Source organism: Falco rusticolus, chromosome 3, assembly GCF_015220075.1.
Source record: "Falco rusticolus isolate bFalRus1 chromosome 3, bFalRus1.pri, whole genome shotgun sequence".
Taxonomy (NCBI): domain Eukaryota; kingdom Metazoa; phylum Chordata; class Aves; order Falconiformes; family Falconidae; genus Falco; species Falco rusticolus.
In genome coordinates, this window is record NC_051189.1 from 13697876 (window position 1) to 13713659 (window position 15784).

Consider the following 15784-nt stretch of genomic DNA (forward strand, 5'->3'; position numbering starts at 1 on the left):
AGATAATAACCTTTGAGCTTCCAGTTAAACTTCTCCCCTTCTGCTTAAATAGTCAGGGAGGCAGTTTGAAAGACTACTGAATGAGTATCAATCATTTTGTGCCTCTCTTGTCATGCAAAGCATGGAATATATTCATAGTAGATGTAGCAGCACACAAGAAGGTAGAGGGAGATTACTGGGATGATGCCAATGCTAAGTGTTCCTGAGACATTTCTTCACATAAATTACACATACTTTTTAGGGCTTACAAATGGTGTGATGTGAATACACTATACAAATTATAAAAAAATAAATAAGTTAATAAATAAATTAATATAAACCCCTTAGCATTCTTTATGCAAGCTGAGAATTCATCAACCTAGTATAGTTCTTGTTGCAGATCAGGGAATTAAAGCATGCTAACCAATTAATGGAATCATAGAATTATAGAATGGTTTGTGTTGGAAGGGAGCTTCAAAGGTTATATAGTCCAACCCTCCTGCCATGGGAAGGGGACACTTTGCACTTGATCAGGTTGCTCAAAGCCTTGTCCAGCCTGACCGTGAACACTTCCAGTGATGGGGCATCCACAGCTGCTCTGGGCAACCTGTTTCAGTGTATCACTACCCTTACCGTAAAGAATTTCTTCCTTATTTCCAATTGAAGCCCACTTTCTTTCAGTTTAGAACTGTTGTGCCTTGTCCTGTCACTACAGGCCTTGGTTAAGAAGTCTCAGTCCATCTTTCTTATAAGCCTCTTTAAGTAGGAGAGGATAGGATAGGATAGGATAGAATTTCAGTTGGAAGGGACCTACAGTGATCATCTAGTCCAACCGCCTGACCAGTTCAGGGCTGACCAAAAGTTAAAGCGTGCTATTAACAGCATTGTCAAATGCCTCTTGAACACTGACAGGCTTGGGGCATCGACCGCCTCTCTAGGAAGCCCGTTCCACGGTTTGACCACCCTCTTGCTAAAGAAGTGCTTGCTAATGTCCAGTCTGAACCTTCCCTGACGCAACTGTGAACCATTTCCAGGCATCCTGGTCCTGGCTCCCAGGGGAAGAGCTCAGCATCTCCATGTCTCCTTCTCAGGAAGCTGCAGAGAGCAATGAGGTCTGCCCTCACCTTTCTCTTCTCCAAACCAGACAAACCCAGAGTTCTTAGCTGCTCCTTTCAGAAGGACATACCTTCCTGCCCTGTCACTAGCTTTGTTGCCCTCCTTTGGATGCAGTCAAGGACCTTCACATCCTTCTCTAAATGTGGGGCCCAGCACTGCACACAGTACTAAAGGTGAGCCCGCACCAGCGCTGAATACAGCAGGATAATCCCCTGTTTTGACCGGCTGGTTCTGCTGTGTTTGATGCCCCCCGGGATGCAGGTTGCCCTCTTGCTGCCAGCGCACGCTGCTGGCTCCTGCTGCCAGCCGGCACCCCCGGATCCCGTTCGGCAGGGCTGCTCCCCAGACGTTCCTCTCGCCATTTATACTTGTGCCTGGCATTACTTTGTCCCATATGTGGAATCCAACATTTGTGCTTGTTAGATTTTATGCTATTCATGATTGCCCAGTCCCTCTGCAAGGCCTCATGTCCCTTGAGAAAGTCAGCAGCACCTCCCGGTTTAGTATCATCAGCAGACTTGCTCATGGGGCATTCAACTCCTGCATCCAGATGGCTGAGAAAAATATTCAACAGAGCTGGCCCTAGAATTGAGCCCTGAGCTGGTGACTGGTCACGCTCCAAATGTAGCCCCATTCACGATGACCCTTGGAGAACTGCGTTTGAGCCCAGCGTGTACCTGCTCATCCCACAGCTGGACAACTTGTTCAGAAGGATGCTGTGAGGGACAGTATCAAAAGCTTTACTAAAATTCAGAAAAACTACATCTACTGCCTTCCCTTCATCCACTAGGAGGGTGATCTTATTGCAGAAGGGTTTCAAAGTAGTTAAAATATTGGTTAAGTATTGAAAAGTGTCCCTGAGCCTCCTCTGCTCCAGGCTGAGCCCCCCCAGCTCTCCCAGCCTTTCTCCGCAGCAGAGGGCTTCCAGCCCTCGGACCAGCTCCGTGTCCCTCCCCTGGCCCCGCTCCAGCAGGTCCCTGCCTGGCTTGTGCTGGGGACCCCCGAGCTGGGCGCAGTGCTCCGGGGGGTCTCCCCAGAGCGGAGCAGAGGGGCAGAATCCCCTCCCTCTAAAGGCTGGCCACACTTCTTTCAGTGCAGCCCAGGATATGCTTGACTCTCTGAGCTGTGAGTGCACACTGCGGGCTCATATCCAGCTTTTCATCCACCAGTACACCCGCAAGTCCTTCTCCGCAGGGCTGCTCTCGATCTGTTCCTCCCCCAGTCTGTACTGATACTGGGGTTTTCCCTGAACCACGTACAGGACCTTGCATTTGGCCTTGCTGTTCTTTGTGAGGTTCACGCTGGCCTGCTCCTCAAGCCATTCAAGATCCCTCTGGATGGCATCCCTTCCCTTGAGCAAATGAACTACAACGTTCAGCTTGGTGTCACCTGCAAGCTTGCTGCTAGTGCACTCAGTCCCACTGTCCGTGTCGTTAATGAAGATATTAAATTATGCAGCGTGAAGAAAACACACAAAACACATCACATCACTTTACCCATTATTTAATTTTTTTTCTAGTTGTATGAATGCTAATAGCCACTAACTAGAAAGCACTCTAGATGAGTAGCTTTAAGGAAAACTGCCATACGGAATAAAACTGAACATCGTAGCCCACCTCTCTGCTTCCGTAAACAAACCCCTGCCCACAATAGTGCCCTTTTGGACTATGAAATCAGCTGCCTGTGTGTTTGAAGTAACAGATACAGAGATACTTATTTGCCCGTGCTTTTTCTTCTTATATGCAGAAACTTCAACCTCTTCAACTGTCATTCAGACCCAGAGGTTATAGTAATATTTTCTTACAGATGTAGACACCACCAGTCACTCCTGAAACTGTTTTTATTCCCCAAACTCTAAATCTGTATTAGTAGGTCATCAGCTGCCCACCTTGCACAAATGTAAGGTGCAGGCACTTGTTCCACTCTGACGTATCAGGAGGTGCATCACAAGTGCAAACAGGAATGTATCTTTTTTTAATGCATTCCAGGTAATTCCCAAGACCTGTCAAGTGCTTTCGCTCCCTGGAATCCTATTCAGTAAGTTAGTTTTCTCTTCAGAGTTGCAGAATATTTAAGATATTTTTTAAATTAAAGTCCTGCTTAGTTATGATGGAAGCTGTTTCAAACCAGAACTCATCTACCTCTAGCAAGGATTCTACAAATTGATGCGCTCCAGCGCATACAGTGAGTGCGGCGTGTGCAGGTGGTTGAAATTGCTGTTCTTGCTTACCTGTACTGTCCATGCAGCTATGAGAAGTGTCCTGAGTGTATTCGCCTCATTGCACCCACGCAGACTTTCTGTGTGGCACTGCTGCTCTTACCTGGGGGCACTGACCTTCTGTGAACACGCTGCAGAGTTCACCTCTGGGTGCACAGCAGGCTGCCCGCTCAGTCTGACAGCTGCTGTTGCAAACGGGTTGTCACACAATCCAGACAAAGGTATGAAATCCTCAGGTTCTTCCTGAGCTTAATTTCTAAAATGAAAACGAGGGCCTGTTCAGGGGAATCAAAGCTACGTGACAGCTGTGCTTTAAAAGTGAGCAGACTGGACTGATTTCCTCATGCTTAGACTCAGGGTAACCTAGGGTCTTCCTGGAGGAAAAGGATTTCATTTCTTACAGTTTCTCTGCTTTAACTTGCAAACAGTGTAAAGATCGAACACAGTTACTGTAGCTACTCTTAAATTTATTCTGCCCATTTGTTAGGAACTTGTCCTTGTGTCCTCACAGGTCATGAATTACTTAGGCTTACGGTGGCAGAAACATAATTTCTGGGTTTTATTTCACAGTTCTCAGATTTGTGCGTCTATTTTGGAAGAAATGAAAACCACCTGAAGGAAGTGAGGAGGCTTAATGACTAGAACCGTGCGTGGGCAAACACAGGAACGGCACACTCAGCAGGCTGCAGGTTCTTTCCAAGCAGGACTCGATGGTGCTTCCTCAGCATTAACTTCTAAGAAGGAGCTGGCTGAAGCAGGACACAGCATCTCCCTCCTTTGTTCTCTACTTGTGAGCCAAAGAGGGTGACGTTGCAGATTTTCCAGCCTTGTTAGTCAGCCGGGGCTTTGTTGGCGCTCCAGTGTTTGGGGAATCCAGTTCAGGTGTTTGCTGCCGCCCTGGGGATCTGTTTTCGCAGGTAAAGGTGGGGGCTGGGAGCCGCCGCCTGCTGCTCTCGGGTGCCGGAGCGCTGGCCCGGCTGCCCTTCGTGGGCCCTGGTCTGAGCCGCTTCCCCCGCGGGGGCTGCAGACGGCCTCCCCAGGGCCCGAGGTGGGAGGCAGCCTGGGCCGAGCAGCGTGGTGGCCCTAAAGATGTCCCCGTCTGGGTGCTGACAAGCCTGCTCCCTGCCTGCCCTCAGCCGGTGCCTCCCCCCGCCGAGGCTGGCGCTCCTTGGGGCGCACGCAGCGCAGTAACACCCTCCAGCGCGGGCGGGAGAGGCTGCTTTTGTTCTGGCAGCACAGGCCGGTGCCGATGGCCCTCCGCGTGACAGGAGCGGCACAGGCAGCCTTCTGAACATCCTCGATGAAGTCTGTCCCACTTCACCCATGGTCACTATATGCAGTCACACCAGGAGTCCCTCCAGCTCCCTGCTCAGAATCACAGCAGCATTTAGGCTGGAAAAGACCTTGGAGGTCATCAGGTCCCGGCCCTGGGGCCAGCAGCTTAAAGAGAAAACCACGAGGATCATTTTGCTTTTGCATCAAATTTATTTCATCACTGGTACTATTTCTCCTGCTTCTCCATGAATATATTGACTACCACAAATCCTTAGCGAACTAAAGCGACTCCTCTTACTCTAAAAACTACCCCACTTAGCCTTCCCCTGATGTTTCCTGACCTACCTTTCCAGCCACAAATTGTGGGATTGTGGAAAAGCGTTCTGACAGCGTTGTGTGTCTGTCCTGTTTGTACATACTTTTCCTAACCATCCTAAAACATCCCATGGGAAGGAGTTCTGCAGAGTAAGTACAACTGAGGCCATGTGTTTCCTGGTGTTCAACTTGAATCTACCACCTGCCAATTTAATTTTATGCCCTTCTGGTTCTTGTACTGGAGGAGAAAATGGACAGCTGTCCCTGGTCATATTTTGTAGATGTCTTCTCTAGAGTAAGGAGTCATAGTTCAGATTTATAATAGCCTCTTTCAAGATGTGAGGAATGACACTTTCATATTCACAATGCATGCAGGTTGCACGTTCCCTCTGAGTCTGTGTACCTGTGTTATTTTCTGTTTTCCTTACCTAATAATACTTAGCCTTTAGCTGACGCTTTGCCTTTAAAGTCCATCTTCTTAATTTGATTTTCAGTATTGGAATAATTATATTAACCAATAAAATACAAAATTAAGGTTGTTTGACCACTTCATATTTATCAGCATCCTTCTGCCCTTTTGATTGTCCAGTCAGTATCATAAGGTTCTTATGCTGCTGCTTTGTTTTTTGGTTTTGTAGTTGGCTCTCATCATCACTGTTCCGAGCAAGCTAGCATTATAGGCAGCATTGCCGTCCGTCCCCTTTATGGGTAGTATCTGATGGCTGAATATGGTGATCTCATATCCAGGAATGAACGGAACTCTGGGAGCATTTCCTTAAAATGAAAGGCTGAAGGCTCAAATAGTCTCAGACTATTTGATACTCAAATATACTCAAATACTCAAATAGTTCAGAGCAGATACACAGGTGACAAGCACACCGAAATGGAGGTATACGTTAGACTGCTTTTTATTTTAAGCAAAAAAAGACAGAATGAGAATTAGAGTGGGAAGATAAATCTAGACACTTCAGACTACAAATAAGGCTACATGTTCAGATGATTATCAGTTGGAATACTTTGCACAGGGACCTGTTAAATTGAGTTGCTATCTTTATGTTAAGACCCTATTTTTTCCTGTTGCACCATGCAGCTCTGTTGGGAGTTATAGTTTGAAGCAGGAGTAACTTGTGGGAGTATGAGGCGGGAGTAACATAGCACTGATTTGTGTTATGCAGGTAGTCAGAAAAGACTTAAGTCCACCCCGGCTTTATCTTGAAACTGTTCTAGCTTTATACTTACAGCTATTAAGAAGAGTGATAGTATGGGCCTGAACTCTTTTTCCTCCCCCCACATTCATGGCAATCCCTTTCATTTTGGGAGCAGAAGCGTTGGATGGCTATGACAACAGCAGCCACTTTCACCCTCTATACTCACACTTCTATTAATGTAACTTCTCCTGAGTGGTCAAAGACAGCCACGCTCTTTTTTTTTTTTTTTTTGGACTATGAGGAAGCCTCTGTTGGCATGTCAGTGCTGGGGCCCCAGGAGAAGTATGTCTGGGCCCTGACATTAATTGAAAGTCAGAAGCCAAAGCACTTTGGAGTTCTTTACAGATCAGCAGGATATTATTTATTGAGTTGTAATTGTAGCATGACAAGCTTTTCTTCCAAAAAAACAAAAAATGGCTAAAATTAAATTTGTCTCTAGTCTCAAATAATGTTCCCTACAGACAATTGTCAAATACTGAATATGAGCCCCTTCAGCTCAGATTTCTCCCAACATCAAGAGACTGAAGAAGCAATCGTGTCCCTTGTTTTCTATTTCTTTATGGATCTCATGAAGACTCGTCTGACTTCTGACCATGTTACAATAGCAGGATACCCATATACTTGCCTGCATTCCACTCTGTTTCTATTCGTATGCTGAGGTGATTATAACACCCAGTTTATAAGGATTCAGAGGGTACATTTGTATACATGCACATGCTTTTTGGTTTAGTGCCATATTACACACAGTAAATAATTTCTGTAGCATTTGGAAATGAGTTTTAATGGAGTCCAGATAATAATCAGCAGAATTGTTCTTCAGAAGGGGTGGGGGGGGGTTAACTTTACAACAAAAAGACAAGCTTAGCAATCAGCAGCCTTAAAAAGAAAGTCGGGCACTGTGTTAGAGGCATCATCCTTGTTCATCACATTGCTGCCTGATTTGATTTGTCCTTATTTTGCCCCAAAACACGTAACTGTGTTAAAGTAATGCTTAAGTGATTACTGCCTTTGCCTAATTTAAGGCTCCCCAGCCGTTCGGAATGAACTTTCTCCGACATTATTCTGTGTGCTTTGAATCTCTTCCCTTTTGATTTTGCCATCGTGAACCCCCAACTGTCACCATTAATGAGGACAGATGTGTCACTGGCGTGAAACTGCTCTCATTGTTGGTTCTTCTTTTCTTACAGCTCTCCCTCCCCTCATGGCTCGTCGATCTCAAAGCTCCTCACAGGGGGACAATCCCCTTGACCCTAACTATCTCCCCCCCCATTACAAGGAGTATTACCGCTTAGCTTTGGATGTGCTTACTGAAGAAGGCAAAGAAAGTTACCAACGCTTCCTGGCAGAGGAAGCAGCCCCTGATTTTCTTTGCAACTCAGAGGTGGATCACATCATACAGAATCTCCAGAAGCCCCAGTACGCCAATCAGGAAGGTAGCACAGACACCACAGGTGACAATGACATGGATGGATCCTCTGGGACTTACTGGCCCATGAACTCAGACCTCGCTGTTCCTGAGCTTGACCTGGGCTGGCCAATGGTCTTTGGATTCAGGGGGACAGAGGTAACAACCCTCGTGCAACCACCACCCCCGGACAATCCCAGCATTAAGGAGGAGGCTCGCAGAATGATTCGAGCAGCTCAACAGGTGAGACAGTGAAGAGCCCAGCTAGGGCAGAGACAAAATCAGATGTGTCCAAAAGATGTATCAGAATGCATCAGGTCCTCTGCTAATTCCCTTAACTTTGCTCCCAGGGCCTGGCAGAGGGGAAGGGTGATTCTGAAACTACCGTTTACAGCATCAAAGCCAGCCTCTGCTTCTGGTTTCCTGGAAAAGCATGTAAGATAATGCTAAAACACACCAAGAGTTCACAGAATCACAGAACAGCTGAGGTTGAAAGGCACCTCTGAAGACGGTCTAGTCCTGCCCCTCCTGCTCAAAGCAGTGTCGATTAGAGAGGGTTACTTAGGACATGCTCTTGAGTATCTCCAAGGACGGAGACTCCACAACCTTTCTGGGCAACCTGTTCCAGTGTTCAATCACCCTTATAGTATAAAAGGTTTTTCTTATGTTAAACTGGATTTGCCTGTATTTCTGTTTCACTGGGTACCGCTGAGAAGAGTTTGGTTCCATCTTGCATACACCCCTCCATCAGGTGTTTAGACTCACTGATAAAAGAAGAGCTGGGAACAACAGGGCAATAGGGCTTTGAAGCTACTTTCCATGTTATCAGTATACGGATGCAGCTGTGTAGTGGCTGACTGAATGCTGGCCAGGAAGTTATCTGAAAATGGCACAGGTGTGTTGGAGGGGGTGAGCAGGCAGTGGTCAAGCAGCCTGATAACCACACTGGAAGGTTGTACGTGACTCAAAAAATACCTGCTATCATTGGATTAATGAATAAGGGAACACTCAGTGGCAGTGAGGGTTTTCCCTTACCTCTCGCATACAGAATATGCACCATTGATAGCAATTCTGTTTCCAGTTTTGGGGCCCGCCAGTGTTCAAAGGAACCTTTGAATGGGAGGGTTCCTGTTTAAAAAGGAAGTTGAAATGGAGACGGTGCAGCAGTGCAGCTTTGGAATGGGAGGTGCTGAGGAACGTGATAGTCAGGACATCAGCAGGCACAGATAGCTGATGTCTTTCTTGCATTCTTTTCCTAGGTGGTAGCCATAGTGATGGACATTTTCACTGATGTGGATCTGCTCTTTGAGGTGTTGGATGCCGCTGCTCGCAGAGTGCCTGTGTACATCTTGCTGGATGAAATGAACTCTCAGCTTTTCCTTGACACAGCTGCTAAATGCAGAGTCAATCTTAACTATGTGGAGGTGAGCAAACCAAAGGTGTGCCCTGCCCCTAATTCGCATCGTGAGGGCGCACAGGGGGCCACTGTGAAGTAAAAACCTGAGAAAGGGGAAAAATGGGCCAGAGCCTTGTGAAAGATGAGTATGAAGAAAGCTGGGAGAGCTGGCACAATACAGGGCTGAAAGCTGAGGACACACTAATAAATGGGTTTATCTCTATGCAGACAGACTCACTAAGAGCTGAAGTATAAAAATGGTGGCAGGATGGAAGTTAAAAGAGCAAGGGGAAGAAGGAGGGGCAGGAGGAGGGAAGTAACATATTCTAGCTGAGTTGGTGCCTTGTCTGCTTTGCAGTTCCTAAGGGTGAGGACAGTTTCTGGCCCAACCTACTACTGCCGCACGGGGATGTCCTTCAAAGGCCACATGAAAGAGAAATTCCTTCTGGTAGACTGCATGGTGGTGCTGAGTGGCAACTACAGGTGAGAAGCCCTGCAATGTTACATGTCCGAGTTTTGGTGAGAAAGAGGCTGGTTAATTGGTAAAGCGATGCTTCGGTACTTCCCAATGAACATCAGGGACAAAAGTTTTTCTCACTGAAGGATACTGAGCAGCAATTTTCAGGAAAAATACACTATTTTGCAACTGAGGTAGATACACCAACTAAACAAGCCCTCAAGCCCAGACACCTGAACCCAAGCTTCCTTCACATCAAGAATTAATAGAATCTGTGAAAAATATACAGCAATTACAAGGTATTGTGGGTTAACCCCGGTAGGCAGCTAAGCCCCACACAGATGTTTGCCCACCAGTCCCAGCAGGATGCGGGAGAGAATCAGAAGGGCAAATGTGAGAAAACTCATGGGTTGAGATAGAGTGTTTAATAGCTAAAGCAAACCTGCACACATAAGCAAAACAATATAAAGAATACATCCACTACTTCCCCTTGCAGACAGATACCTAGCCATTTCCAGGGGGGAAGCAGAGCTTGATGTGGGAAGACACACACCATAATGCTGAATGTCTTCTTCCTGCACAGAATCACAGAACGGTTGACCTTGAAAGGGACCTCTGATGGTCATCTGGTCCAACCCCGCTCTGCTCAAGCAGGGCCACCTAGAGCCAGGTGCCCAGAACCGCATCCACATGTTTTTTAAATATCTCTAAGGAGAGAAACTCCACCAAGGTCCCTGGGCAACCTATTCCAGCGCTCAGTCATCTGCACAGTAAAAAACTGTTCCCTTACGCTGAAATGGAACCTCCTGTGTTTCAGTTTGTGCCCGTTGCGTCTGGTCCTGTCACTGGGCACTCCAACCTCAACCACTCTGTGAAAACTGGACTCGGTACTCCAGATACAGTGTCACATATGCTGACTTGGGGGCAATAATCGTTTCCATTGACATATTGGCTGCGCTTTTACTACTGCACCCCTGTATGTGTTGAGCCACCATTGCTGCAAAGGTGCTGCTGTCTTTTTTTTGGCCTTGCTGCCTGCCAGAACCCTGAAGTCATTTTCAGCCAAGCTGCTTTCTAGATAGTCATCTTCAGCCTGTATCGGTGGATGGGGTTGTTCCATGCCAGGTGCAAGATTCTGCATTTGCCTTTGCTGAATTTCATGAGATTCCTGTCAGCGCATTTCCCCAGCCTGCTGAGGTCTCCCTGGCCGGCACATCAACTGCACCATACCCCATTCTGGTGTCATCTGGAAGCTTGTTGAGGGTGCACACTGTCCTGTTGTCCAAGTCATTAATGACAGTGTTAGAGACTATTTGCCCAAGCCCTCACCCCTGAGAAACACTACCTATAACTGTCCACCAGTCACACTTCAAATCACTGACTACCACCCGTTAAGCCTGACAGTACAACCAATCTCCCGTTTACTGTGTGACAGTCATTCAGTCTGCAGGGTTCCAATGTGGCTAAAAGATACTTACTTAAAGCCATGTGGAAACCCTTGCTAAAGTCAAGAGAAACCTCATCTTCTGCTGACCCCTTGTCCACGCAGCCAGCCTTCTTTTTGTAGAAGGCCATCAGAATGTGTCAGGCATGGTTTGCCCTTGATAAATCCCTGCTATCTGATCCCAGTTGTCTTTCTGTTATTCCTATGACTGGAAATTGCTTCCAGGAAGATCTGCTCCACAATTTTCCCTCAGACTGAGGTAAGGCTGACTTGCTGTAGTTCCCTAGTTGATCCTTTTGCTCCTTTTAAAGATGGGCACAACATTTTCTTGATAAAGATCAATTACAAGCCCGAAGTAATTGCAGGAACATCTACTTCATATAAGGATTATCATCACCTCACTCTCTTGTTGTTGTTAGTAATGACTGGCTTTTTTAGAACAGAAGTCATTTATTGCCTTGTAAAGTCCTCTGCAAAGATGTGATGCCAAATCAATTCATAATTACAAATTAGGAATTACGAATTAGGCTTAGGAACATTAGTGTGCAATGAGTTGCTGCCTGAGTGGTAAGTAATAGCAGAATTTTCTTCAGGCAAGCAAATGGTTTAATGTAAAGTGGTACAGTTGAGTTACTTGATGCTAAAACACTATCATGACTTCTATTTCTCTTTGTAGTTTTATGTGGTCTTTTGAGAAGATTCACAGAAGCATTGCACACATCTTCCAGGGGGAGCTGGTGGCCAGCTTTGATGAAGAATTCCGAATTTTGTTTGCACAGTCAGAACCTCTTGTTCCTCCAGCCAATGTCTTGGCAAAGGCAGAGAACACATTTGCCATGACTCCCTTTGGCAATAACATGCCTTTCTTTCCAAAAAAAGCACCCCTGATGTTCCAGAGGGATGACAGTCTTTTTCCCTCCTTTATGGACAGAGTTGATCCAGACAGGTACTTCCTATCAAATTTCAGGCGGGATGACATGTTGCGCCATACCGTGGAGGGGTCAGCCATGCGAATGTATAAAAAGGTAGAAATGGAGAATTCTCAGATGGATCCTGTCAGGGGTTTTCTCCGTTCCAAGCAGTTGGAGTTGGATGCTTTTAAGAGACACAGTTTTGCAGAAGGAACATTTGAAAATTTTGCTTCTTCCAAACAGTATGCCAGGCAGATGTTCATGAACAATATGGATGAATTTAAAATCCAGTCTAGTCATTTTCAGAAGGATCAGTTCTACCAGTACCAGTTTGAACATCCCCATCTTTCTGGAAGACCTCAGGGACTCTTTGAGAGAATCCGAGGTGGCAGGCCAGGATTCAATGAGCTGGAAGACTATGGAGAGGGACCCAGGTACCCTGAACTTGAATCCAATTTTCCACAGGAGGGCTTCCCCTTAAGGCTGGATTACGTACCTTCAAATTCTTCCAGGGAAGTGAGACATGGCTCGGATCAGCTGAATCCTGCAGGCAATGGCCCAATGGGAATGATGTTAAGAAGGCAGAATATAGGACAGAAATTTATTTGCCAGACTTCACCTACACAGAAGCAAAGCCTGGAACAACGCCTGTTCTTCCAAGACAAAGATGAGGACCAAGATGAAGACAAGAACACACAGGAAAATAGAACAGGTTTACGTAACTGGAGGATTTCTTCATATCTTAGCGCATACCAGTCCGAACCAGAAGAAGGTCTTCCAATGCCTATGGAATCAGAGGCATATAATGATGTTCTTGGGGATACCCTCACAAAGCACCCCACTGACCTCATCCCAGCATTCAAATCCCCTATACCTTTTAATAGCAAGTCACTGGGAATTGACAGTGCCAAAGAATTTGCAGATCCTGACAGAGTAGGTGAAGAAACACCTATAATGAAACAAGATGCCTTTAGGTCCAGGATAAATCCTTTGATCCAGAGGAGCTCAAGACTCAGGTCCTCTCTGATTTTCAGTGCTGCCAAGCTAGATCAGCCTAACACCACAATAGAAAAGGTTCAGATGATCCAAAAAGAACAAATGTCCAGTGAGTTGACAAAAGACAACGAAACTATAAAGACAGCCACCTCATCTAAAGTAGCAGAACTTTTAGAGAAGTACAAAGCTGTGGGCAAAGACACAGAACGAGCTACAGTCACTCATACCAAAGCTGTTTCCAGTTATCTACAAGAAGAATCACAGAACACAGAGAAGAAATGTACCAAATCTGTGCAATATAAGATTCTGGAGAGTAGGGTACTAGACTCCAAAGACTCCTGCAGTACTTACAGAGTGCATGGAGAAGCAGACAGACCATTTGGAATGGCATCATCAACCCCCCAGCTTGCTGACACATTGAGTAAAGATCCCCTAGCACACATTAGCACTAAGGTGGACAAATTATCATCTCGGTTTTACCCCATAGAGAATAAACCTGCTCTTCCAGAAAAGGAGAGTCTTATATTTGTAGGAGACACTCAGAAATTGACTCTTCCAGAGAAGAAGGAAAGAGTGACATTCAAAGATGACACTCAAAAATTAGTCAATACAGAACTGAAGAAACCACAGATTAGGACAGGTACCACATCAGTTCTTGAAAGTTTACCTAGAAGTCAAGGATCTGACAGCTCTCTCAATAAATCTGAGGAAGACTGTTCAAAACAAGAACAAAATCCAATGGAATTTTTAAGAAAAGGGTCACTACGGCTGAAGCAACTTTTGAACCCAAAAGGTGAAAAGAAATCGGAGGAGGAACCCACTTCTGAGAGTGGAAAATCTGACAAGCAGGCTGTGATTCTCAAACGATCTTCCATAGGGGACTGTCAGGAAACGATGGAGGAAGAAAAAACCCATAAATTTGCAACACCACTTCCTCCCAAAAGCAGCCAGCCAACACAGGGGAGATTTCCTTCATCCACAGCTAACATCCTGTACAGTAGCAACCTCCGTGATGATACCAAGGTGATTTTGGAACAAATCTCTGCAAACAGTCAGAAGAACAGAGCTGAACTGGCCAAGCAACTACCATCCACTAGTAACCCTGATCTTTCTAAGTCAACTACAAGCTTAGAAAGGAAAGGTGAGAAGGAGAAAAGCTGTAACATCCATAGGTCAGAGAGTTTTGGGAGCCAGAAACGAAATCTTCAGCGGCAACCATCAGAGGATAGAGATACCCTTCTGAAAAAAATGGAGAATATGCGGAAGGAGAAGCGAGTCTACAGTAGATTTGAGGTCTTCTGCAAAAAGGATGAACATACAAGTCAAAGTGAAGAGGAGTATGACACAGATGCCAAAGACAAGAAGATGGGAAAATTCATGCCCAAAATCCTGGGGACCTTCAAGACCAAAAAATGATCATACAAATGCTATTTAACTCCATATAATCACTGACTGTCAAAGGGGAATGAGGAAGTAACTTGTTTATAATGGCTATAAGCACCATAGGCAATACTCTTCATGGTTAGTAAGTGAAAATGTGTTCAGCGTTAGACTCCTATGGCACAATTTGCCCAATAAAGTCATGTGGTATCAAGCAACCTTATCCCAGTATATTTCAAATAAAATTATTAAATTGCCAAGATGCTTAAACCAAAGAAATAAGGAAGAGTCTCTTTATGTTGTGCTCAGGGAACAGTTTCAGCAGACAAAGCAATTCCACTTTCAGAAGGAAAGAATATAAATAGAAAATTCAATACTTGAGTTCAGTCCAGGAAATAAAAATACACACAGACACACACAGAGACGTGCATATGCATTAACTGGAAGAAATGTTTAAAAACCAATTGTTTCTGAGGTACAGTTATCTTTTGCTTGTATCCAATAACAAATCAAATATGGGAGGCACCTTTTCGGAAGTTTACAGGAGAAAAAAAATGTCAACAACTTTTTGCCATTATCTATGATTATGGTCTTGTCTAGCAGTACATGCTCAGCTTCCGTATTTACCATTTTCTAAGTTCTGTTTCGTTATTGGTTTGTTTCTTTATGTATAATGGAACTATCGCTTTAGGGGGTGAGCTGAAAGCAGCAGCTGAAAGGCCAAAAAAGGAAACTGACATGCAATTAATGGAAAAGGACCTGGGTTTTGGATTCCTTTTCAGCCGAGTCAGGGGTTTAACTAAGCATCTAAAATACTGTCTTGGCCAATTAGGAACTTCCTTGACAATGTAACTGCCCGGGAACGATCATTTGTCAGCACATCTTTCCATATGAATACAAGGAAAGAATGGACTCGTAACAATGGAAGGAATAAAGGTACTGGAATTTTCAAGCTCAGAAGTATTTTCTCTCACATACCTTTCTTGTAGTAGTTTGGTACCAAGCTTAAACACCCAGCTTTAAAACAGGCCAGAGAAGGCCATAGGTTCACGCTGTTGTGTTACAGTGTTTTGCAGGACAGAAGGTAGAGAGAGGCTGTCGAGAAAACACTGTACATTGTAACATACACATACATCGTTACTTAGCTGTTTGGGTTTTTTCCTCAGCTTGGATTGTCTCTGCTTGGCATCCAGCAGGATTTGCCAAACTGAATTATTTTTTTTTCCTGATCTTTGTGACGTTGTCTAAAGAGATGACAGGGAATAATGCTCTCATGTGGAACTACTGAATTTCCCATTCCCGTTAGCTTGGGTTTCATGTTTACCCACTTGTGACACTAGCTGCAGGCTCACCAAACCAGTTCAGGTACGTGGCTGATGGATGGAAGCAAGAGGCTGCATCAATTCCTGAAGGTAACTTCAATAGGGTCTCTAAAACTTGAGCTTTTTTGCTTTTTTTTTTTTTTTTTTTTAGGATGCCAGCTCCCATGGTAGCAGGCTTTATATAATTTAGCAGGCTTTATATAATTCACGTATCTGTAACAATTAATTAATTTTACTGCTTGTTGAAAACCTTGGGAACTGAATGTGTGGAAAGATAGACTGTCTGATCTGAAAAAAAAAAAAAAAAGCTGATTTTCATATTAATACGGATGGCGGTAAAAATCTGCAAGAATCAAGAGGAA

The 15784-nt window shown here is 45.0% G+C and overlaps 1 protein-coding gene across 1 annotated transcript in view; it reads left to right on the plus strand.

Annotated features, from left to right (window-relative positions):
• FAM83H (family with sequence similarity 83 member H) overlaps positions 1 to 15758 on the plus strand; it is a 28813-nt gene extending 13055 nt beyond the window's left edge. The window contains exons 2-5 of the mRNA XM_037380789.1: positions 7299 to 7759; positions 8776 to 8940; positions 9271 to 9395; positions 11490 to 15758. Coding sequence (XP_037236686.1) covers positions 7313 to 7759; positions 8776 to 8940; positions 9271 to 9395; positions 11490 to 14136 — 3384 coding nt within the window. The 5' untranslated portion in view covers positions 7299 to 7312 and the 3' untranslated portion in view covers positions 14137 to 15758. The remainder of the gene's footprint in view (positions 1 to 7298; positions 7760 to 8775; positions 8941 to 9270; positions 9396 to 11489) is intronic.
• The last annotated feature ends 26 nt before the right edge of the window (positions 15759 to 15784 follow it).